At 38.1% G+C, this 26,359-nt stretch overlaps 1 protein-coding gene across 3 annotated transcripts; it reads left to right on the top strand.

Moving 5' to 3' along the window:
• Positions 1-749: 749 nt before the first annotated feature.
• Positions 750-26,331, top strand: LOC121735194 (SET domain-containing protein SmydA-8). 3 transcript variants are annotated; one of them, XM_042125915.1, is made up of 12 exons: positions 750-880; positions 10,039-10,073; positions 18,884-19,023; positions 19,509-19,646; positions 19,954-20,115; positions 20,715-20,904; positions 21,366-21,566; positions 22,087-22,319; positions 22,701-22,842; positions 24,832-24,949; positions 25,148-25,251; positions 25,514-26,331. In XM_042125915.1, the coding sequence occupies exons 2-12, from the start codon at positions 10,047-10,049 to the stop codon at positions 25,652-25,654; spliced, it is 1,596 nt and encodes a 531-aa protein (XP_041981849.1). In that variant the 5' UTR covers positions 750-880; positions 10,039-10,046; the 3' UTR covers positions 25,655-26,331. The 3 variants fall into 3 exon arrangements, with proteins under 3 accessions (XP_041981849.1, XP_041981850.1, XP_041981848.1); XM_042125916.1 differs by lacking the exon at positions 750-880 and adding an exon at positions 3,282-3,378; XM_042125914.1 differs by lacking the exons at positions 750-880; positions 10,039-10,073 and adding an exon at positions 14,819-14,859.
• The last annotated feature ends 28 nt before the right edge of the window (positions 26,332-26,359 follow it).

The raw sequence follows: 26,359 nt of genomic DNA, 5'->3' as shown, positions 1-26,359 counted from the left end.
GGAGAAACGTAGGTGAATGAAATTTTGCACAGTTATAGTTTATATGGTGAAGGAGTGCATCGGGCTAATATTATTTTGAAATTATGCTTTTATCATACATTTTTTTAACAAAGCTAGTAAGTACTAATAGGCTATAAGCCAGTACCTACTAGTCGTAGGGTTCAAGTGATTAGCGCACAAACTAATTATGAGGAAGAAATGAGTACCGATTTAGGTGTTAAACTGCATTACTAAGGACTAAGTTGGCTAGAAAAGTAAAAAAAAGTAAAATAGCTGTTGGCTAATAAATAACAAAAGAACTAAAAAAAGTTTTTCAGCTGAAAGCCTTTAGTCTGCTGGTCTGCAGACTATTTAAAATTTTGGGTAATGTACAAAATGTAAAAGGTAAGTTAAATACAAAACTTGAAATAATATTATGTATCTTTTATTCCTACCTAGGCATACAACATGATGTGTGTGCTCGATGACAGTAATAAATTAACAGTCATAATTTTTTGCATCTACTTAACATGCGAAAAAGATTGATTCTAAGTAGACTGTACGTTAGGCCCAAGAGGGCCCAATTCGTATACAATTTCCCCGATTCGAATTTTGAATGTCAGTAAGCAGAAACAACGTTTGGAATCATTGTTGGCGCCAAAAGAGCGAACGGTCAAGATTTCGCATCTCTTGCCAAATTGAGTCCAAGAAATGTCCCTGTAATCTTGTATGGATATTACGAAATTTACGTAGCGATGGCGACCAGCCTTTGAACGCTTTTATTGTGTCAAGTCCCAGTTCTGTGCGGGTACCCGGAGTGCGCGGTTTTGGCGCGCGTTTTGCCGCCATTATTGTTTTTAAGTGACGTTTTGTTTGTTAATTGACCAGTGGTAGTTCAAAGGTGAGTGATATACTTACATATTTTTTATCCCATCTAGGAAATTTTTATTTAAAATTACTGTGGATGGCAAGACGGTATTTCAGCTATGGACTTTATAACTTCATCATAATATTATTATTTATTTATAGGATGTTAAAACTGTTAAGTATGGCTTACAAAATATTATATTGAAGATAATAATTTTACGCTTACCTATATATAGTTAAAGATGAGCTAGTTATAACACAATGTTCTAGTAGTTTGTATTGACTTGTAAGATTTACAAAACGCTATTGAAGCAGTTAATGCAGAATATAACATCATAAGGACGAGTGCACACAGTATGTACTAAGGCTAACTTTTGTTTGAGACGGAACAAAACAAAAACAATAAAATTTAGGAAACTAAAGTAAGACTTAGCAACAAAAACTTTTAGTTCAGTTCTTGTTAAGAAACTACTGCTTAATAAATACGGAAACAAAAAATAGGTACACAATTTTTCTATCTTTTTAATATTTTTCTACGTAAACCCAAAATTGCATGTTGTTAGGAAATCTGTGAAACACGTAAAAGAAACATCCAAATGATCGTTAATGTGCGTTAAAACATAAAACAACGTCGCTGCGAACAACGGGAAACGTTTGGGGTATTTATAAATATTTATCTCATATCTCCCCGTCCTACTGTTCGTATTATTTATGTCGCCACATTTGGCGGCTGTAAGCATTTGATTGAGATATTTTATTTAATGTTGATAATAAAACGTTAAAATGCGTCACTTTAGCTCAGGGGTTCCCAAACTTATTTTGTTTACTGCCCACATTGTGAACAAATTATGTTTCAATTTAAAATGCATACAGATGAAAGAAATCACCCTCAAGCCTCTACTCAACGCCCCTATTTTTTTCTGTGTCCCACATCGCCCCCCTTTAGACCTTCAGCGCCCACAAGGGGGCGTTATCGCCCACTTTGGGAAATACTGCTCTAGCTCTACCGAGGCAGCGCTCTACCTCCTCACCTCAAAACTTTTTCGATTGAGTGATTTAGAAGCAGTTAATGTTATTTGAAATTAGGATGTGAATATGAACTGATTTACTGATGCAAAGGCTACTGTGACTTGCAATGCAGTGCTGGTAGTAAATATCGTTACTTATTTCATTTTTTTATTTCCAGCATCTTATTAATTTGATATATTAACTGGCATCATTTTTTGTTTTTTGATCTCGGGTTAACCATTACCTGTGGAATAAATCTCACACTTTCTCAAATGTTGTACGGTTAAAATTCTAACCAAAATATATCTAGGTACTTTATAACGATATTCGTATTCTCTAAGTCCTTCGGTTGTTTAATTTTCTAACCTAGGGTCCATTCTCATGCTTCGGATATTATGTATTTACAACTGGCCCCCCTTTTTTTCGCCTAGTAAATGCCTTGACATCTTGCGGGGAATGGGGGTCCTTCCTGCAAGTATGTGGGTTTCTGCTGCGCTCAGCGCCCTAAAGACTGTAGTGGACGTAGGCCGTAGCCCCTACCCACTAAAATTTCGGTGGCATGTCCCTGAGTTTTGACATGCAAGAAAAACCTCCTAAAAGTCTGTCCATGAAATCCATATCCATAGCCAATCTTCAAGTAGCCCTCACCATTTAGCCAAGACTTTTTCGTTATCGCTTCGTTATAGAATCGCCGATCAAAAAGTAAGGACATAAGCGTTCATTAAGCGGGCGACTAACCCCAAAAATCAAACATCGTCCTTCTCTCTTCACACTCACGCCCGTCTTTCATATGCCAGATGAAAAAGGACGACGCGGATTCATTGACAAATTAGTTTTTTCTCAATAACTCGATAAATATACAATATTTTAAGAATCCGCTAGGTCGATCTCTCAATGATAGAATTTTATACAATGTGTTAAAATATTAACTTAGTTCAATGCACGGTTATGGCAATAAATGAAAAATTCGTGAAAATTAGATGCATCTTTGTGATTTTTTTCTATCGAGAAAATTTTAAGATATCGTGTTTTTGCTCAGATCGAATTTTCGGAAATATAATGTAGTATCTAATTTTAGAAAATGAAACAATTTGGGGCTTATTTTCAAGTATAAAAATGAATTATAAAATCGACACTTTAGGGTTAGTCGCCCCCTTAAAGGAGTGAGCACACTGAGACGGGCCGTGCTGGGGCTCAACATTAACATTCGACTCGTCATTCCATACATTTTGATCGGCGATTCTATAAAGAAGCGATAAAGAAAAGATCTTGGCTCACCCCCCCCTCGTCTGTCGGTCGTGTACCCCCGACCTAACCTCATCTCGCTGCCAACTCGCGAGCCGCAGTCGCTGATTTATTCCCCTATTCGCTGCAGTGCGATTACATGTTAAGCGTGGTGCACAATTTATGTACATTGTGCAGAAGCCCGATTCTAACACCTCGAATGTCATATTACCGCTAGTTTTACTCAGTACATGTTTTGTGTGCGATTAAAACAGCTACCTGCAATCGAAGCGACTTAAGGTATGAAAAATAAGGTCCTAGAACTATTTTATCAAGACTTCCTTTTTGTGATTCTTTTGTTGTTGACATTAGGTCATGATGGTGATAAAAAAAAATTTTGCTATGTAATATGTACTTATACGCAAATTATCCTCATTGTGTATAGAATATAGATAGAGCGAAAGTGATGTGTCTATCGTTCTTCACTCCTATTAGTCTTAGCGTGATAAAATATATAAGCCTAAAGCCTTCCTCTATAAATGGGCTATCTAACACTGAAAGAATCAACAAATTCCGTAGTTTTAAAGATTAAAGGGAACAAAGGGACATGAGGGAAAAAAGCTACTTTTTTATAATATGTATAGATATAGATAGATAGATATTATCTACAAGATGACGCCCGCAATTCCGTTGCACCAAAACTCGTTTATAGCGCGGGATCCGCACATTTTTCTGGGATGAACAGTATTCTATTTACTTTCCTGGGACTCAAAGTATCTCCATACTAAATTTATGCAAAGTCGGTTCAGCGGTGCGCAACAGACAGACCCACACACTTTCGCATTTATAATATTACTATGGATTGAAAGCCGTCTGTCTTTGTCTGTAACTAAACGCAACATCCCGTCCTGTCCTCGTCAAAGAACAAAGTAATGTTCTAAAATTAAATTCGATGTTTCATATCTAGGGTGCTCTGATAAAATACGACGAGATATAATAATATTATACTAGCTGTCCCGGCAAACGTTTCTTTGCCGTATAAAGTATTTCGCCCATATTATTTTATTGAAGTGACTAAATATATGTCACCATGGCAACGTCCATCGCTATCCCGTCGCACAAACAATGGTCGTCGTCAGTCTCGAGTTGTAATAATTTACTATTATTTATGCAACAAATGCACTTATCAATATAAAAAGTACCCAGTAGCCGATTCTCAGACCCAATGAATATGCATATAAAATTTGGTTAAAATCAGTAAAGTCGTTTCGGAGGAGTAGGTACGCGGCATAACTTTCGACACGAGAATTTTATATACTTACATATAAGATTATATGATTTATATATCTAAGTATAGCAAAAACTATTTATATAGCAATAATAAAGCATATATTTTTTTTAATGAAACAAGGGGGCAAACGAGCAAACGGGTTCAATTAATTTTTCGAACAATTGAGATTGTTCGAAAAATTAATTGAAAATGTAAATAATTTAGGTATTTATTGCAATCAAGTAAGAGATTCCATGTGTTTTGTTTACTTTCGAATCATAATTGGTACATTTTCGATACACGCACGACGTCATTTTCAATTTATTTAGGTAAGACAAGACGCGGCACATTCGTGACTGCGCTCGATGCAGACAGACAACAGACGGCCCAATTGGGCCGTATTTGAAGCTTCACAACGCGCGCGGTAGTAACATAATATCTGCTTTGAGTATTTCATCATTGCCTATATTGTTATAGTTTTCCAACAAAGTTGGGAGACTATAATAACAGCGCAAGTGTGGTAGGCTAAACGCGGTGGGACTACCACTGAAAGTATTTTAAATTTTGAAGAGACGTCCTCGCGAGCGTCGTTGGCACCACGCGGGTCTATTCTGAAAGTATTTTGAATACTGAATTTCGAATATCAAATTTTAAATTTCGAATTTCTCGCGCGACCTTTCCGCGTGTACACGCCGCCTTCCCGCTATTTGCGTGACAGATAAGCCGTCTGGTTCAATGCTCGCCGCTCACTTGCCGCGCTGTTTGGTCTGTTAATTAAAGCTTAAACGACGTTTGTACAACTACATCAAAAGACAAACTGGCGTGCAGCTCATGGTCAGCAAGCTGCCAAGCCGCCATTCTTTAATAACGATTACGAATTTCTTGAACAAAAGTATGTGGCCTGTGGGGTTTAAAATAGATAAGATTTTTTTGGAAACAATTGCCGTGGGCCAGCCACGCTTGCAGAAGGACAGACAAAATATATTAGAGTAAGACCAGACCGCAGTAAGAGCCTTCGCCCACTGTGACTTTTAGGAGCGATGCAGTCGCGCGACTATGAAGCGCACGACTGCATCACTTTTTTTTTTTATTAAATAAGGGGGCAAATGAGCAAACGGGTCACCTGATGGTAAGCAACTACCGTCGCCCATGGACACTCGCAACATCAGAAGAGCTGCAGGTGCGTTGCCGGCCTTTTAAGAGGCAATACGCTCTTTTCTTGAAGGTTTGCAGGTCATATCGGTCCGGAAATACTGCTGGTGACAGTTCATTCCAGAGTTTTACAGTGCGCGGCAGAAAGTTACGCGAAAAACGCACTGTGGAAGACTGGCACTCATCAAGGTGATGAGGATGGTATGTTTTTCGCGTGGGACGATAGCGAAAAGTTGCAGGTGGTATGATTCCGAACAATTCCTCAGAGCACTCCCCGTGATACAACCGATAGAGGATGCAGAGTGAAGCTGCATCTCGGCGTAATTCCAGGGGGTCCAAGCTGTTTGAAACACTATGGCAGTCAACAATTCGAGCAGCCCTTCGTTGGATACGATCCAGAGGGAGCAGTTGGTATTTTGGCGCACCTGCCCAGAGATGAGAACAATATTCCATATGAGGCCGAACCTGTAGGCCTACTACGAAACCGTTTTGAGACTCACACAATCGGACGAGAATGCCGCGTCCTGCTCTAACAACGTCATTTCACGTTTGTTAGAGTGGGAGGCGGCATGCTCGTACGATTGTTTGGGCCTTCGCCCACTGCGACTTTTAGTAGCGATGCAGTCGCGCGACTATGAAGCGCATGACTGCATCACTACTAACGCGCGTTAGACGCATTTGCAACTCCATACAAAACACACACCTAGCGACTGTTTCGATGCAAATATGCGACAGTATCGCGACTGCATCGCTACAAAAAGTCGCAATGGGCGCACGGCCTTTGAGTCTCAAAACGGTTTCGTGGTACGGCCCCTGCGCCTTGTAGAGTTGTAGGCGTTGGTCCGGACTGAAGTACTGTCTCGCTCCACGCATTAGTCGCATTTGTAACTCCATACAAAGCCCATACAAACACACAACTATAGTGACTGCATTGCGACTGTATCGATGCAAATATGCGACAGTTACGCGCACAGGTATCGCAACTGCAACGCTACAAAAAGTCGCAATGGGCGCACGGCCTATGGGCGCACGGCCTAAGCAAACGTAGAGTGGGCCTGCAACTCGACGGAATAACGAAGCGATATGAAGAAGGTGGTGACAGTGGATGGATGAGGGCTACCAAAAATCGGGATGTTTGGCACTCGCTGAGAGAGACCTACGTTCAGTAGTGGACGGCGATAGACTGATAATAATGATGATATAGTTATTTTACAGCCTTTCTAGGCTGTTTGGGATTGCCATGTTGTAATATGTTCTCAAAAATACGGTTAATTATAACTTATTTAAACAGACGGTATTTAAAATCAAAGTTCGGAAAAAAAGTTTCATGGTACAGGTGATAAACTCTACAACTCTACCACCGCGTTCCACTTAGCGTTAAAAACGATCAAAACGCTTAAAATAGGAAGCATTTTGAGCGTTTTCATCGTTTTTACCCGCGTTCCCCTAATAGCTGATGTTTCAATTTAGGTTTTTTTTTTTTCAAAAAAGTAGGCTTTAATAGTCTAAAGAGAGAATTATTGAGTATTCCGTTTTTGCGTTTATCACAATATTATGTAAGTATATTATCACTTTTGTAGGCACGTGACAACTAATAAAAAAATGCGTTCAACATAAAACTTTTGTCACAGATTACCAAATAGCTCTTTATATTAAGCTTGTAAGCGGTTAAATTACGAACAAGTCATTCTACAGCTACACCGCTTTCATCTATTTCTATTTAGCTTATTGTAATAAAGTGAATTTGTTATATCCGCTATAAACTATAAAATGACTAGTTTTCTTTGAAAATGTGCCAATGTGTGTATAAAACGGTATATTATAGTATTTCTCTGTTCGTAGTCCGGTCATATATCATGCTAGCCTGAATCATTAGAGATTTAAGAGGATTCCACACCGCCCTTTTTTCCATACAAACGTTGTCCCCTGTTTCCTCCCTGGATAATGCTAGTAGAGTTATAATTTTTTTCCTGAATATCAACGGCCACTAATACAATGTCCCTATGTTTTCTTTTTTTTCATAATTTAATTATTAAATAAGATATGAACGTTCAAAAACCCAAAAAAATGGCCAGATTTTCCACTGTGTTCAAACGTCCAGAAAACAGATTTGGCTAGATTATACAAAAAAAGCAAAACATAGGAACACAGCTCAAGCCTTTTTTTAATCTTTAATGAAAAAAGTAAATCGGTTAAGTTTTGGAGAAGGAATCAGGGGACAACGAATCGTTGATTTTCTGGATTTTCTGCAGTTGTCTCTATCGCGTTGTGCGGTATAGGCTTGAGGTAAGGGAGACAGCTATAGATATTACACGTACTTTTTTTTCATTTCTCTAGCCCCTGTTGTATCCTCTTAACGAAGAAGCTCTAAATTAGTTCTCCGAATGGCTCCTTTTGGAACTTAGGTTATATTCCAGTATTTAGAGCGTATAGTCAGTGACGGATTAAGACTACTTGATGCCCTATAAGCAATCAATGGCTGTAGAATATAGCCTATAGCACTGAAACAATTTTTCAAATCGGACCAGTAGTTCCTGAGATTAGCGCGTTCAAATAAGCCCTTTCAAATATATTTCCTCCCATTTTTTTTTCCACATTTTCCTATATTTCTTAGCTCCTATTAGTCTCAGCGTGATAACATATAGCCTTCCTCGATAAATGGGCTATCTAAGACTGAGTTTGGGAAAACATCAACAAGTTTCTTTTCATAAATTAGCCAAAAAATTTCACTGCAAGAGGTGTAAGACTCTGTCTTTGACTGCAGTAAGTAAGATTTTAACTGAATGCACTCATTCACTAAATGTTCGTCTCAATGATATTCTATGTTACTAACGTAACGTCTACGGTATTTGGATAACCTTATGATCGGTTTTTTTTTAATTCTAGATAATTTTTATTATTGACAATATCGTCTATTGGTTTCAGTTCGGTTGGGGGCCCTCTGTATTCGCGGGGCCCTGGGCTGCAGCCCAAAAAGCCATATAGTAGATCCGCCTCTGCCCCCTCAGACGTGATGCCCTAGGCAATTGCTTAAGTTGATTAAGGGTTAATCCATCACTGCGTATAGTGTACCTACTTCTTACCTACCTAATATTACTAGTTTTTGGTATTTACGAGTTAAAATGTTTAATGTTATAAGACGTAATAACATATTTCATCATGCTCATAAATTACCTAAAACCTAATCTATTATCATTTAATAAAGCATACGAATCCAAACTAATATTACTTATAGATATGCGAAAGTGTGTCTGTGTGTTACCTCTCTAAACCGCTGAACCGATTTTGCTGAATATTGTTATGGAAATACTTTGAGTCCCGGGACAGGACATAGGATACGTTTTTCCTGGAAAATGTACGGTTCCCACGCGATAAACGATTTTTGGCGAAACACAGTTCCGACTGTCACCTAATATTCAATAAACTGCAGATGCAATAGAATGTTGAAAACTTTCATTATGTTTATTAATTTAGGAGTCTCCTATTAAAACAATCTTTAGGTAGGATTTTTCTAAATAGAGATGGAATATGAGTAAAGATTTTCATTAATTGGGAAACAGAAAGTTGTTCTCAGAACGTTCCCAACTACATATTTTTATTCATGCAAAATATTTTTAAACGCCACATTTAATTAATTCAGTGCCATTTATAATTATTAAAAAGTCCACATTCTAGATTTAAAATATTTTGACAAACCGGTAATTGGAATGGAAGACATTTTTTCAAAGCGACGCGTAATTTTCCCGCCTTTTGAAATTCCAAAATGGCGTCATGTACTATTAAATCCTACGTAAGAATCTGACCTCATAATGCCAACGAATCATCAACAAAAGCGGCCCAGTTTAAAATTAAAATGTGACCGGGGTTTAGTGGGATTCTTGTGGTAAGGCGTCAGGAGGATGAATACATGTTGGATGCGTTTAAAACTTTGAATACCTACTTGTTGCTCTCAAAACTGGAAATTGTTAAATCGAGATTTAAAATGAATTGAAATGAAAAGTTATAGTGCCTTTCATATTATGATTTGTCCTACGCTACTATATCTATATTGTCTGCAATTTGATTTGCGTAGGTACATCGCTCAGCTGAAAAGCGTCTTTTCAGTTTTTTTTTTTAATGAAATAAGGGGGCAAACGAGCAAACGGGTCACCTGATGGAAAGCAACTTCCGTCGCCCATGGACACTCGCAGCATCAGAAGAGCTGCAGGTGCGTTGCCGGCCTTTTAGGGTAGGTAGGGAGGGAATAGGGTAATAGGGGAGGGTAGGGATGGGAAGGGAAGGGAATAGGGAAGGGTAGGGAAGGGAATAGGGTAAGGGATTGGGCCTCCGGTAAACTCACTCACTCGGCGAAGCGCAAGCGCTGTTTCACGCCGGTTTTCTGTGAGAACGTGGTATTTCTCCGGTCGAGCCGGCCCATTCGTGCTGAAGCAGGGCTCTCCCACGTATATTGTAACTAGTTGTAACTATTTTCAATTATAATATTATGTTAGATAAGAACCTAGCCACTAGATTAAAATAATTACATTTTTTTGTTTCAGATTACAAGATGAATAAAAAATCACACAAAAAAAAGGTTAGTAAACTTCATATTACAGGGTAAGTTCCCGAACCGGTGGTAGGTCAACACGCAGACATTCTGAAAGTATTTGTTTCAAAACTTAGAAAGAAAACAGTTTTATTTTATTTATGAACAAGAATTTAATGTGCACCCTATGTCACTATTAAATCTTGTAAACACAGATGTACCATACTCTCATACTAATATACTAATGTGTTTATCTGTATATCTGCCCATCTCTTACCTCTTCACGACAAGCCCCTAAACCGATTTTGTGTAATTTGGTATGCAGATACTTTGAGTCCCGAGCTAGGACATATGATACTTTTCATCCCGGAAAAGTACGGTTCCCGCGCGTTAAACGAATTTTGGCGCAACGGAGTTGCGGGCGTCATATAGTCATGAACAATCAAAGTTGTTGAGTTTCTGCTTACCTCCCTTTCCCTTAACATAGACTATAGAGTATGTTAAGGGCCAGACAAGTTCCAGCCCAGTAATCCCCTATTGACATAAATCCGCGACAATTCCGAATACCTGAGCCCTTGAGCATTAACAAGTTCATCTATTTCAGTGCCGAGGGAATTGGCAAGCGCGTATACTCGTATATTATGACAAATATGATATATCGCTACAAAGATCTATAGATCATCTAGCTAATGACTCAATTAACCATTTTGTAGTTCTTAAGCTGAACAAAGCTATAATGATGCAAACAAGACGTAGATTGGTTGAATCTACGTCTTGTTTGTTGTTGTTGTTATTGTTGGGAGGATAATGGAAAAGAGGATGAAATAAATTTATTCTTAATTGCCTGAAACTTAGTAATTTAACTACATAGATGAGACTCTCAACTCTATTGCGCCAAAACTCGTTTATTGCACGGGGACCGTCCATATTTCCAGGATAAAAAGTATCCTATGTCCTTTCCCGGGACTCAAAGTATCTCCATCCTCAGCATAATCGGTTCAGCGGTTTGGGCGTGAAGTGGTAACAGACAGACAGACAGACAGACAGACACACTTTCGCATTTTATTAATATGGATTAAGTACTTAGAAGCTGCTGCGCCTTACAAGTTACGGCTAGCCAGCCAAAATAGACAACGTTTCAGTGATAAAATCTATTAAAATCTAAAATAACTCTAGAGTTTGCCAAATACCAGTGCCAAATAGAGTAGATAATCTTATTACTCCAAAGCCCTAAATATCAAGCTCTTCAATCAAATTCTTAGCAATATATTTTTTTAATATAATAAGGGGGCAAACGAGCAAAAACGGGTCACCTGCTGGAAAGCAACTTCCGTCGCCCATGGACACTCGCAACATCAGAAGAGCTGCAGGTGCCGGCCTTTTACAAAGGAATAGGGGAGGGTAGGGAAGGAAATAGGGGAGGGTAGGGAAGGAAATAGGGGAGGGTAGGGAAGGGAAAAGGGTAGGGTAGGGGATTGGGCCTCCGGTAAACTCACTCACTCGGCGAAACACAGCGCAAGCGCTGTTTCACGCCGGTTTTCTGTGAGAACGTGGTATTTCTCCGGTCGAGCCGGCCCATTCGTGCCGAAGCATGGCTCTCCCACGTATAATACCTGTTCAAAGTGTTTTGTACATTGTTGCAGAAATTGTTGCCAATTCTGCTATGCATTCAGGTTGTACCTCACAAAGATAACTGATAATATACAGAATACTTTAGGGTGTATACGTGCCCTTATACAGGTTGTTCGGGTGAACACATCATCAAAATATATGAGCCCGTCAAAATGAACAACTTTTTCTATGAGAACAATGCTGGGAACTCAAAAAAAATGCTGTCTTCATACCCATACAAATTGCCCGGATCTGCAATTTGTATGGGTATGACGACGGACGACGCAGAAAAAATTGTTCATTTTGACGGGCTCATTTAATGGTTTTAAGGATAACGGTGTTCACCCTAACAACCTGTATCTAAGTAACAGTGTGAAAGTAGCAGCCCTAAGGAGTCAAAAGTGACTCTTTTAGCTTCGATACCCTCACAGTGAACTCTATATATGCGACAGATACACACCCTTAAGTATTAATAAGTTTGTTCTGTTGCACCCAGGATTTTAGCTAGGGGGGGGGGGGGGTCAGCATACCTGGGCCCGTAACACGAAACGGTTTCGAGACTCAAACAATCGGACGAGAATGCCACGTCCTGCTCTAACAACGTCATTTCAGGTTTGTTACAGTAGGACGCAACATTCTCGTACGATTGTTTGAGTCTCAAAATCGTTTCGTGGTACGGGCCCTGTTTCGATAAGATGGTCGGTCTGGTATATTGAAACAAAAAATAATGAAAATTGACTTTTATTAATTTGACTGAAAAGATATTTTGTTTCCTACACTTAATTTTACGCAGAGTAAGTAACACGTTTTCAATTTCCACTTGCCAGGAAAATTGACGTTTATTTTATCTTCTGCCCCTACCTAGGTACGCCCATGGTAAAAGTTGGAACACAGAATATCGGAACTTCCGTCCACATTTCCCGATGGGAATTGACGTGCTAATAATAACGCGAACGTGATAATGACGGCTGTCCGCAGTGTTCTGTCAGCGCGGGCGCCTTGACAGAAGCTAGAATACATCAGCATCAGCTAGTGTTGTCAGGCTTATGTTGGTTAAAAGTTAAAACGAAGTTATTCCTTAGTCGAAAATTTAATTTTTCTTGACAAACAGGCACAGTATTTGAAGAGTGGTTACTTCTCTCGGAAAGTACTGTTTTTGAAAAAGTTTCACTGTCCTGCAGTAAAACATTTTTATATCTTAAAATCAGGCCTTTGCAACATTTGTGGATGGTTTATAGCCAGGGGTCGGCAAGGGGTTTAGGTAGGGTCCATCCGGAAAATGTGGGAAAATTTTAACGAGGTCCAGAAAAAACACACTAATTGTCCTTATGTAATTTAAAAATATTATTTTAATTAATAAAGGTACTTATACGTATACCTTGATTGATACTTGGTATAGAATACATTACAATATTTCGCGGTCCGAGATTCTACCTATTGCGGTCCGCAAACGGACCGCGGTCCGCCTGTTGCCTGTTGGTTTATACAGTACTTTCCGAGACAAGTAACCACCCTTCAAATGCTGTAGCTTCAAGCCTGGGAAACAAACTTTAAATGTCCGTTGTCCGAGCACGCAATTCTCGCACCATAGTCGATCTGATCCATAGGAATGAACTACCTTAGTACCTTTTATAAAATTACTCTATGGAATTTTCGGCTCGACCGGATAAATACCACGTTCTCACAGAAAACCGGCGTGAAACAGCGCTTGCGCTGTGTTTCGCCGAGTGAGTGAGTTTACCGGAGGCCCAATCCCCTAACCCCTACCCTATTCCCTTCCCTACCCTCAACTATTCCCTTCCCTTCCCTACCCTCCCCTATTACCCTATTCCCTCTTAAAAGGCCGGCAACGCACTTGCAGCTCTTCTGATGCTGCGAGTGTCCATGGGCGACGGAAGTTGTTTTCCATCAGGTGACCCGTTTGCTCGTTTGCCCCTTTATTTATCATTAAAAAAAAATAATTAAATAGGGACAATACGTCTGGGACCAACCATGTGCGGGTTTCCTCACGATGTTTTCCTTTACCGTATGAGCATCCGTATACTTGAGATCTGAAAATGTCTCATTGGTACACGCCTCCCGGGATCGAACCTCGAGTGCAAACCAAATGTCTACACTCCATAGTCCATACCTAGTAGGTCATGAAAGCTCGTTAAAAGTTTAACTTCTGCATATTATAAGCGTTTAGCTGCCAATGCATTATAACGTACCAATTACCTACTTAAGCCTAAGAGGGTTATTCGAATACATTAATACAACATTATTACAACAACAAACAGACGGACAGCTTTACAGTGGCACTCACCTATAAACGTATACCGTGAATATTTATTTTTATAATAAGACCACGTACACATGGTTTTTGAATTTTTAACGTAATGATTTCCATTTATAGAATCTGAACGTTGGTCGTATATAACAATCCATTTATTAATAATCGGTTTGTTATATTTTCGTAAAATATACTTACTTATTACAGAAAATGTTTTCATATGTTGGAACTTGCGGGCAAGTTTGCAAGTTTGAACTTTGAACGTACATTTAGCCACGATAAAAATATCCTATGTTTTTTGGACAAAGGATTCATTTCATTCAGGAGTTTAAGCATGATGAGGTAACAGAGAAACAGAGAAATACAATTTTACATATTGGGACGAAGTCCCTTATGGCGCGTTAACGAAACGAGGCTAGACAGAACGAAATTTGACCTCGACACTTTTTTATTAGTACCTGCAATCTGCATAGTAGGGGCAGAGGGCGTTGATGGTATTAATGTGCGTCAACTAGATGGCGTTTTTTAATATTTTTTTTGAGTGTATATAATATAATAATATGTAAGTATACATTTTTTATATAACAAGTAACTTCGTTCCATTCGGGTGTACCTTGACACCTCTCAAGTTTTTTTTTTATAATAGTAGGGTATGGGCCATGGTAATATTTAATTATGAAAATGTAGAGTTCTAATTATTGTGGCACAAAAATAACATTATTTTTGTTCCAACTTCCAAAAAGGAGGAGGTTATAATATTATGTTCATCTGTTTATATTTTTTTCAATATTTTTCGCCTTCTGCAGCAGTCCTTACACAAAACGAAAGATTGCATGTGTAATATAGTTTTTATTGCCCGAGTCGAGTGGTACGCAAATACATAGCGTAACATCATTTCAATACTAAGTTTCTATGAAAACGTCTTCTGTTATGTTCCGCAGAATATTCTATGTGAGTTTTTTTTAATTATTAACATATTTATTTTGCCACTATGCAATTTTGCCAAATTATCAATTTTTATTTAAAATTGAAAATATATTGTGTTTATTAAAGAGATTAATTAATCCTACTACGATTAGTAGTTGTGTACAATTTGTAATGTAATTTATTGCTAATTAGGTACTATTTTTTACCCTCCCCTTAATTAAATTCGCCCCTTAATTAAATATCAATTTTATTTTAATTTTATTATTAATTCTTAAAGTACAAATATTATAAGTAATTGAAGGTTTTGTCAATATTTCAAGTGCCTACCTGTTGCTGTTATTGATATCGAGCAAAAAAGCCAAAAAATCATGTTTGTTGTATGGGATCCCCTTTTATATTAATTTTATTTTTAGTAGGTATTTTTGTTGTTATAACCGAAATATATGTATTTCGGTTATAACAACAAAATAATTTGTAAAAATTTTAGAAGTATAGCTAATAGGCTCGGTTATTGAGATACAGCCTGGAGACAGACAGTCGGACAGACGGACAGATGGTCGAAGTCTTACTAATAGGGTCCCGTTTTTACCTTTAGGGTACGGAACGCTAAAAACAAATGATTACACTCTGAGAATGCCAGGAGAAGTCAAAACGAAACAACAGAAACCGTGCTGTAATAAAGGATAGGGATTATTCCTTCTATTCGGTCTACACTTTTTCAGAAAAAGATTTTGATCTTACAACCCATCTCAAAAAAGTTTAACTCCAATCATCACATGTTTCTATTTCTTTCCATAAACAGTTTTCTTTGAACTCTCTAGTAACTATTTCAATTTGTCTCTGCGAATACCTTGATAATAATCTTCACGTTTAACCCCGTCAGTCTGCCTTATGCGTTCAATGCCAAAACTCTGGCGGTCTGCCATACAAAAGTAACAATACTTATATTCCATTTGTAAATCGATATGTGTGGTATTTTAATACGAAATGTGACTATCGTCTTGTAGCCGTTTCTTTGTAAATCTGGGGGCACGGGAGTGCCCCCGCCAAGATGAGCCAAGCGAAGCGCGCAAGGGCACTACCTACCTTTTCTCGAATCGTTTCGTCGTATTTTTGAACCCTCGTAACTTTGGTTTGAATAATGCCAGATAGTTGAAATTTTTAGATATAGTGACATGGGTATAGTTATTAAATGCGCAAAGTTTGAATATCGTAGCTATTATACTTTAGGTTTTATAGGTGTCCAAAATCCCACAATTTGGTCACTGACTCACCGATCATCAAAACTGTTAGGGTACTTCCTGAAGTCTTAAAAAGCTGATATTTGGTATGTAACATGATATTAGTACTAAAACAACAAAAAAATTATCAAACCCAAGTTAAACTATATCCGTACCATTATAGAGCAAAATTAGGCAAAAATTTGTGTTTTTTGTATGGGAGCCCTCCTAAATTTTTTATTTTATTTTAATATTATTATTAAATATTAAAGTAGACATATAACTAATGACTTTGAGAAAAATTCAAGTACTAACCTAGTAGTTGTGTAATGTTATGTGCCATACTAATAAATAAGACTGACTATTACCAACTATGTTTAAATTGTAAAAATACTACCTAAGTAAAGTAATAAAATCGTGAATTTGATAAAAATGATTATCTGGGAGCACGGCAGTGCTCCAGCCAAGCTTTTTAGCAAAGGCACGGCCGTAGCATACTTTTCTCGAAGCGGTTTGCGGCTTTTTCACACCCCTTCTATCTTCGATGTTAACAAAGCTAGGGATTTAGAATTTCGGTGACTAGGAGCAAGTATTAAAACTAGCTTAACCTCCAAATTACATAACATTTCGATAAATAGTTTAATAGTTACGGATGATCAAAGTTACTATATTTTGTCACTCACTGACTGACAGATCATCAAAATTCTAAGGTACTTCTAGCAGACTTAGAACCTTGAAATTTGGCAACAAGGTAGGTCGTTATCCAAAATGAAAGGAAAAATTATGAAACTGGCCAAGTGCGAGTCGGACAGGCGTACATAGGGTTCCGTAACAGTAAATTTGTATGGGAGCCCCCCTCAAATCACAAGTTAATGTACTTTTTATTACTTTATTATTAAAGTTGAAATACAATTAAGTATTTTCTGAAATTTTCAAAAACCTTACTTTTACCAAAAAAGGGGAAAAAAAAACGTGTTTGTTGTATGAGACCCCCGATTAATCATTTATTTTATTTTAGTTGGACTATTAGCTTTTATAGCGACAACAAAAGTAAATAACTTGTAAAAAATTAAAATATCTAGCTATTGCGGTTCTCGAGATCTAGCCTCGTGACACACGGACGGACGACAGACAGACAGCGAAGTCTAGACTCATTAGGAATAGGCTCCCGTTTTCATCCTTTGGGCAAGGAAACCTAAAAACTGAAAAGTATAATATAACTTTATTAAATAAAAGAAAATATTTTTATGTTTGTGGCTTTGCAAGAACATTAAAAATGAGTTTCGACTTCATAATAATTATTTTACGTACAAAAGGAAAAATAGTGTTAACAAAGTTAACAATGAAACTATGATAATTAAATTCGATTAAAATATAAATTAAATCAGAACTGCGAATTACGATGTACACTCCATACTCGCTCCATAGATGGTATGATGGTAGCACTCCCTTTATATCGCAGTATCGCTTGTTTGCGGAGTATAATTATTATGGTTTAAAAATCTGGAATAGGTCGTAAGTCTCAATAAAAAGTAACATCGGTGCAGGAATATTGAATAATATATAAAATAAAGTTGTTGGGCTATCGTCATAGAATTTGTACTTTGTAGAAGTACCTACCTGTTATTATCAATTAATTTTACGACCTAGAATATATACCTAGAGACAGAGAATGGGTGCTAAGCTAAGTACAGAAAAGTTTTAACGTGACCTGAAAAAAAAGAAACCTTAAAAAAAAATGAAATCCCACCAAATAAAAGGAGCCAAGCAATATTGCATAGCGATGCAATATATCTATCGTAAACAGTTTTCAGATCACATTCAAGCCAAGCCTTCAACTTATTTTGTAATTTGAATCAACATTCAGTGAATTTATCAATAGTTTTCTTTATTTTATAATTATTATAGTGGCTTGGCAATACGCCTTTATTAGCCTTTGTAAATACGCGTCCCGGATAGCTGTGAAGTCAGCCTCATTTCAAAGATCATCTTGATGATTTTAAATAGGTTATCACATTAAAATGATAGTAATACATACACTTTTGTTTTCTATTAGTTTATGCTTACCGACATCGACGTCACTGCAGCTGTATTTATTTATTAGGTACTATGCGATCCGGAAAACATCATTTTGCCATTATACGTTTTCCGAGTTTGAGAAATAGACGTTTTCAAACTCGAGCCTATCCGATCCTACAAAATTTCATAAGAATCGTTCCAGCATTTTCGGAACACTCCACGACCCGAAAATTTTAAATAAGTACCTACTAGTAAATATCGAAACGATTATATTTTACTAGCTGTTGCCCGCGACTTCGTCCGCGTTAGTATAGTAGATCACGTCCCAAATATTATTTATTGTACAGAAATATTCAATGTACAGCATTGACTTTCCTACGATTTTATTATATATAGATGTTCTGCGTGGCTTGGCTTGCGTTATTTAGGAATTTCACGAAACCGTACATTTTTCCGCAAGAAAATAGCCTATGTCCGTTAACGTGGTCTATTCTTCATGTTTGCCAAATAACATAAAAATTGCTCCAGTAGTTCTTAAGAATCTTAAGATAATAAGCAATTTCATATAATTTCCCTCGTTTTTTCCACATTTTCCACTATTTCTTCGCTCCTGTTAGTCTTAGCGTGATGAAATATAGCCTATAGCCTTCCTCGACTAATGGGATATCTAACACTGAAAGAATTTTTCAAATCGGACCAGTAGTTCCTGAGATTAGCGCGTTCAAACAAACAAACAAACTAACAAACTCTGCAGAATCATAATACGAGTATTATATTAGTATAGATGTCATCATTGTTTTCTGTTACAGAATAAGAAGAAGGGAAAGAATGACGGAAGAAACAAAGAGAATGTTATAGAAGCAGAGAAAGAGGTAGAAGAATCGGTTCCAGAAGATACACCGAAGAAAGAACTATGCTATGAGATCAAACACTCTGATGTTATGGGAAGGTCAGTAAACTTTAGTTTTATAAGAATCGAAATATGAATCTACTGCTCTTAACCCTAAAATAATCTTATACACTCGTAAATAAATAGATAGGTCAAATAAACAACACGATGAGCGACGTCGGAAAATGTGGACAGTAGCCTGTGGCAAATTCTGTTGCTGTAGCATTTAAACTTTGGTGTCTAAAGTATAAAATGAATGACACTTGCTTGTTGTCTAAGTACGGTATTGTAATATAACCACTGCTGTTGATAATCTAACGCTCAGCAGTAAACTTAGGGACAAGCCAGATCAAGCAAGGTCAAGCGATTAAGAGGTCAGTTTTGCGATCCTTGTGTTGTATTACGTTATATAAAAATACTCACACATGGGGCGTTCTGACCGCGTCAGAATTGCTCCTGTTTGACTGACCGCTCGAACGCAGAACGCTTGAATGCGTGACCGCTCTCTGTCTGATAGGTTCCTTAGGTTATATTCATGGTTACAGATACGTGGTGGCGACTCGTGAGATCAAGCCCGGTGAGGTGATCATGTCGGAACCAGCTCTGGCCGTGGGTCCTTGCGCCGGCTGCGGGCTGATCTGCCTCGGCTGCTACCGCGAGCTGGACGAAAGCAGCTTGGTCAAGTGAGTTGCTTCAAGTACCTTCCTGAAGCCATTTGCTATAGGCTATGATCTTACATAGCTTTTGTAAATATGGACACAGTATCTGTCTTTCATTTTGTGCTATGTTTTTCGTTTTATTTTATGGCCAGAAAAGTGTCTGTAAGGCCAAATTTAGCAAATTTTTGAACAATAGTTCAGCAATCGCTTTTAAGCATTGGAGAAATTGGTGCAACTCTACAATACACCTTCTAGTAGCAATTTCCTATATCTGTCGAGCAATTTGTGACAACAAATGCTTTTTCTACCTAGTTTCTTCTGCCTTTTCCAGGTGTGCTGGTTGCAAGTGGCCTCTCTGCAGCAGCACCTGCCACGGCCTGGGCAAATACACAGGCCATTCTACGTATGAGTGCCAGGCTCTGAAGGCTGTACCACCAGACTACTCCAACCTGGAAGACCTTAAAGACTCCTACCACGCTCTCATGCCATTGAGGTAAATATTCTAAAAGTTACTTAATAGCATCATCTGTAAATCTTGCAATTTTTCGCAAACTTTACCATCAAAGGTGTCAGTACTTCTGTACGTTGGTTGCGTGCGAGTTTCTTACGCCGGTTCTTCTCGGCGGGGTAGTTCACGAACCGGTGGTAGGCCTCATGTACAAGTACAAGACGTTCTAAAAGTGTCAACTTTGTTAACCTATTTGGAAATATTTTTTTTTGATTTTGATTTTGTTGAGCTATGGACAGTCAAAATATTGTTACAAACGGCGATCATAATATTATGCAATCACCAACTTGTGATTTTATTCAATGTGTACTTGTCCATCATTAGCCAATATTTCAGAATCGCTTTATTATTACAATTAGCAATTAACTACATTTTTAAAATAACTGATAGCTCCGTATATATTTCTCATTTCCTTTATACCTCCCTTCGTCTTCTATACATCGCTTTTCCAATGCTCAACAGTCAACATCCACCTCAAAGAATGATTCATCAACTTTATACTTCCGTTCATCGTCTCTACATCACCTCTACTCATCAAATACTCCTCTTAAGAAAAGATCTGTAAGACCACTACCAATCCTCAGATGTCTCCTCCTCAAAACAGCAGATGGTGCGAAGTGGGCAGTGATATCCACCATGGAGTCGCACAACGAGCTCCGCCGCGCCAGAGGAGACATATGGCCAATGAACCAGAGGCTGGTAGTAGACCGGCTGAAGAAGTGGAAGATGGGCTTCAATGAGGAGGAGATACACACCGTGTGCGGGATATTGGAGGTAAATGCTAAAATTAAATATTGTATTATGTATCAAAGTTTAGAAGTGAGAATAGTCAGAGCTCCTTCCCAATGCTAACTTTTGCTGGTACATGAAAACTAGCAACTTCAGGTCGAGTTGTGTAAAGAATCCCAAAGTAGATTTGAATTTGACAATCGCACAGTGCGAGCTGATGTTTAAGTCGGATTTCAGGACATAACCAAAACACAAGAAGGGAGTGGCAATATAAATACGTATTTTATGACTAAGGTCAGGAGCATATAGAATTCGTACATTGAACTGTCGCTAATTGATCGCTACTTCTCTGTTTTATTCCCACACCTTTATTATTATATTATTACCGCGCTCCTATCCAACCTTGGCAACTCTATATTAACATATGGGCGAATTGGAAAGTAATGCTCACGAAATGCTCACGATTTATCAAATTTGAAACATATAATATTATGTTACTTTTCCAGGTAAACGCATTCGAAGTGGGCGGCACGGGCGCGAACGCACGTGCGCTGTACGGTACGGCGTTCCTATTGGCGCACGCGTGCGCGCCGACCACGACGCACACGGACGCTGAGCGTGCACGTGGTCGCCCGCTCACCGTGCGCGCTGCCGTTGCTCACAAGCCCGGAGATCTGATCACGCTGTGCTACGCGTATACGCTGCAGGTATAATATTATATTTACTTTTGGTATTTTTAGTGGGGACACTCAGCCTCTACACTAACTCGCCAGTCTATTAACGAATATAAGAAGTTCATCCAAGCAACCTGCCAACCAGCGCCCAGGGTGGGCGCTGGTTGGCAGGTTGCTTACTATCACTTTAATCAAATAACTGCGAATTCCTAATTTCATCGAGCCACCTTCTTTCACCCTAGTGAAGCCAAACGAGCGTAATTTGTGAGTTATGAGTAGCAAAATTTCTGCTGTAAATTCTAATTCTGCTGCATTCAGTTTCATAAAAAAGTCCTGTTTGATTCACACGAGCGTAATTTTGTGAGCCTTTGAAGAAAAAAATAAAACTTTACGCTTGTTTGGCTTCACCCTTAAGGTTTCAGGGTTTCGCGAGATTGTAATACTAATATCCATAGTTAAAACGAAAAAATAATCTAGCAGCAATATCATTATAATATATTTTACTTCCTTCTCATACACCTGTATTAAATCCCTAAAAAATAACTTACTCCAGGGCACCCTAAAACGTCGCGAGCACCTACGCCTAAGCAAGTTCTTCGAATGCGCATGCGCACGGTGCGCAGACGCGACCGAGTTGGGCACGCAGGCGAGCGCGCTGGTATGCCCGCGGTGCGGCGCGCGCGTGCTGTCTGCCGCGCCGCTGCGCCGAGACGCGCCGTGGCGGTGCGTCGCGACGCATTGTGCGTACGAGATGCCTGTCACTGCTATACAGCTGCTGCTGCAGAGGTAAATTAAGATTATTATTGTTATACAAATTCTTCATAAGTTTATTTCTAAGTATTTCCAGTTGGCATTAAAAGTTATAACTTGGCTGCCTCAAAATATTTTAATACGATGAAAGCATAAACGACGACTGCAGACGATGTTGTATTGCGAGTGCGCATATCTAATTCAAAGGTGACTGATTGAGGTCGAGGTAGCCCTATTTTTATAATCAAGGATTTGAATGCCGACCTCTTAAAATGAAGTTATAGTTAAGTAGCCTAAAAAATAACATGGTCCCTTTAATATTACGAAAATTATCTAAAACATCGCTGAACCTCCAAAAATAGTGCATTGTTTAAAGTACAAAAAATAATATACAAGCATACTTTATGGCCTTTTCAGACTGACAGAGGAGCTGGAGGGTATAGACGCGAACGACGTGTCCGAGTTCGAGGGCTACCTGGTGAAGTACCGCAACGTGCTGCACCCCAACCACTACCTGTGTCTGTCCGCGCTGCACTCCCTCAGCCAGCTGTATGGGAAGGTACTCGTATAGCTACAGTGTACACTTTTACAGAGGAGCTGCAGGGTACAGACGCGAACGACGTGTCCGGGTTCGAGGGCTACCTGGTGAAGTACCGCAACGTGCTACACCCCAACCACTACCTGTGTCTGTCCGCGCTGCACTCCCTCAGCCAGCTGTATGGGAAGGTACTCGTATAGCTACAGTCTACACTTTTACAGAGGAGCTGGAGGGTATAGACGCGAACGACGTGTCCGGGTTCGAGGGCTACCTGGTGAAGTACCGCAACGTGGTACACCCCAACCACTACCTGTGTCTGTCCGCGCTGCACTCACTCAGTATGGAAAGGTAAATGAAAGCTGTTATTTCTGATGAAGAAAAAACCGACGTCACCACTCACCATCTATTTGGATGTATCCAGTGTTTTGAAGTACTCTAGTCGAATACGTGGAAGAATATACTTATCTTGGCCAAATAATATCACCAAATGACCTCACAACGAATGAAGTAAACAATAGAATCAATTTAGCATGGAAACGGTACTGCAAACGACCGGTAGGCCGTCCCAGATACCGCTGGAGGGATGAGGTAGAAAAAGACCTGAAGGCGTTACGAGCCGAATCATGGCAAGATGTCGCACAGGATCGAAAGAAATGGCGTGTGCTTGTGTCAGAGGCCAAGACTCAATTTGTGCGCTGCGCGGTGCGCCACAGTAAGTAAGTAAGTAAAGTATGGAAACGGTACTGGTCGCTCAAAGAAATTGTAAAAAACACACATCAATCTTGCACTTAAAAGTAAAATATTCGATTCATGTATTCTACCCACTCTGACCTATGGATGCCAAACATGGAGCTTAACAGAAAATAACATACGTAAATTAAAAATCTGTCAGCATAGTATGGAAAGAAGCTTACAAAATGTTAAATTACATAACAGAATAAGACTAGATACTATTCGTAAAAGAACCGGAATAACATTCCTCATTAAAAAACTAAACTGGAGATGGTCAGGGCACATGATGAGAAATAAAAGGGAAAAATGGGCTGAGCACGTGAGTGGTGCCCAAGACAATATAAAAGGAAGAAAGGGAGACAACGCCACCGATGGGAAGATGATATAAAGAGGCAGGATCTACCTGGATGAGAAAAACACACGATCGTGTCCTATGGCAAGCTTCAGGGGAGGCCTATGCTGAAAAGCAAGTCAATCTTTGTGTGTCTGGTGTCAATAATTAAAAAACAACTAGCTTTTTGACCGAGCTTTGCTCGGTATTCGATAAAACACGAATAAAATGACATTTTCTAAAAATGATTCCTAGCTAAATCGATTTATCGCCCCCGAAACCCCCTATTTACTACCGTTGGAGCCGATTCCGAGATTCCAATTATATATATATATATATATATATATATATATATATATATATATATATATATATATTGTAATTTTAATAAGTAAGATTGTCAAATAAAGGCTATTACAATTATTATTATTATTATAGTGTTTTGAAACAGCCAGTAAGGATGGGACCACAGATAGGACCGTGAGAGGTGAAATAATTAAAACGCTTGGCGACTCCGTAACGAACGATTAATTAAATTAAGTACTTAAATAACTTACAACATTTTTATTTTATTTTTTATTTTATTAAATTCGGAAAACTTACGGCTACATACAAATATAAACAGAAGAACACATACATGAAGGCCACTTAAAAGTTTTCACATACGTAATATTTCTTTTAATATTCTATAGCCGCAATCAGATACCTAAAGACAAATTAACGAACAATCAAAAGGATAAGAGATAGATAGTGACTGTACATACAGAACGTACACAAATTACATTTGTAAAGATTTTTAGATTTAATCAAACTTAAAAAAATTACTCTAAAGTTAAATTTTATTTTTAAAAGCCCTTAAATTTGAAGTTCTTTTGACCTTTAGTTTAGCGAAGATAGTACGCTTACATGCAGAACATACTATAATTTTTATTCATCTTCTAACCCAGGTATCAGAGTACATGATCCACGAGATGCCGGAGTCGCTGCTGAACCGCAAACTGGAAATCTGTCGAAACCTCATGAAGGTGTTCGATGTCATTGAGCCGGGATACTCCAGGTTACGAGGTAAGGAATATTATATTCGACCATGAATCACTTACGACTTTTGAGAGGTATAATAGTAACGAAAACTTTTTTACCAAATTTACTAAATAAAATAATGACAAAATTTAACATGGTAGTAGATATAGTTCGAATTAAAAATAAGCTACTTTTTGTCCTGAAAAAGTATCAACTTAGTAGCCAAGTAATTGTCATTTACAGGTATCACGTTGTACGAGCTCCATGCTCCCCTAATGGTGCTGACCACAAGAGACTTTGAGAGGAAGTCCATCACCAAAGACTGCTTGAGAAGCCGCTTGAAGGAGGTATAATATAATACTTTAAATAAATTATCTACTTAGTTTTAATGTTTGAATCATGTTCTACAAACCGAGGTCTATGCTGCATAAATTATCAATTATGGGATCTAAAATATGACCCTGCGAAAGTCCCATTTAATGTGAGCTTTTAACTGGTTTTCCTTTTAAATATTATTTAATATCTGATTAATAACAGACTGTACATAAGAAAACAGGTTAAATAAAATTAATTTAGTATGTAATAATAAAATAACTGTTTTATTTGCAGATCGTGGGCTACCTATCGGAGTCAGCTCTGATCCTGGGTTTTGAGTCGCCGCACTCCCCCGAGGGTCTGATGGCTGGTGCAGCGAGAGAGGCTTTAAAGAAGATCAAGACTTGGGAGCAGATCATCGGGAAGATATCATGAATGTAGATGACGTGCGAGTATGGTTAATGGTGTCGAAAGGCTGACTGTGATCGGTGGAAGGAAATAAAGCGTCTATTTTGAATATTTCATTAATATTACTAATTCTTGGCAGTAGATTGTAGAATCTTTAAGTATTCTAAATTAAAAGACATTAATTTGTGTGTATAAATTAATATTAAGTATTTATTTTTATTTTGTTAACGTGTTGGTCTGTAAATATTATTTTACTTGATTTTAAGTTGTCTGTTTTGTAAAACTTATTATTTTTCAGTTTTTATACCCAATTTGGTACTTTGTAAGTAATGCTGGAATATCAGCTGTAAAAGGTTTTTATTGACATTGTACTTAGTTTCGTATAAAAACTGGCGAGCGGAGCGAGCAAAAATAAAAAATTATTTGAATATAGTCAAGTGTCAACAGGTCGTTAATCTTCAAACATTGTATAATACCTAGGTTAAGAGAACTTGAGTGCCTAGTAATGAAGGTATGCATTTCTTTGTTATTCATTACACAAATGTGCAATTTATTGATGAAACTTATAAAATACTTTTGTATCGGTTGCCAAAGAATTTCTAGTCCCACTATTATATTTGTTAATGGTTAATTTTTGTCAAAATTTAATTTTATAAACGTGAAAAGAGAAAGTAGTTGATTGTCTTCTTCGTATTTAATTTGTTTAGTCTCTACTTTTAAAAATGTGTTACT

Source organism: Aricia agestis, chromosome 17, assembly GCF_905147365.1.
Source record: "Aricia agestis chromosome 17, ilAriAges1.1, whole genome shotgun sequence".
Lineage (NCBI taxonomy): Eukaryota > Metazoa > Arthropoda > Insecta > Lepidoptera > Lycaenidae > Aricia > Aricia agestis.
Note: the sequence above shows the minus strand (reverse complement) of the source record. Positions and strands in the feature narration are given on the sequence as shown.

Coding starts and splice junctions, on each gene's coding strand:
- LOC121735194 (XM_042125914.1), top strand. CDS start 14,821: ATGAAAACGTCTTCTGTTATGTTCCGCAGAATATTCTAT. Junction 20,905..21,365: donor CCGTGTGCGGGATATTGGAG/GTAAATGCTAAA, acceptor TTACTTTTCCAG/GTAAACGCATTCGAAGTGGG. Junction 21,567..22,086: donor GCTACGCGTATACGCTGCAG/GTATAATATTAT, acceptor AACTTACTCCAG/GGCACCCTAAAACGTCGCGA.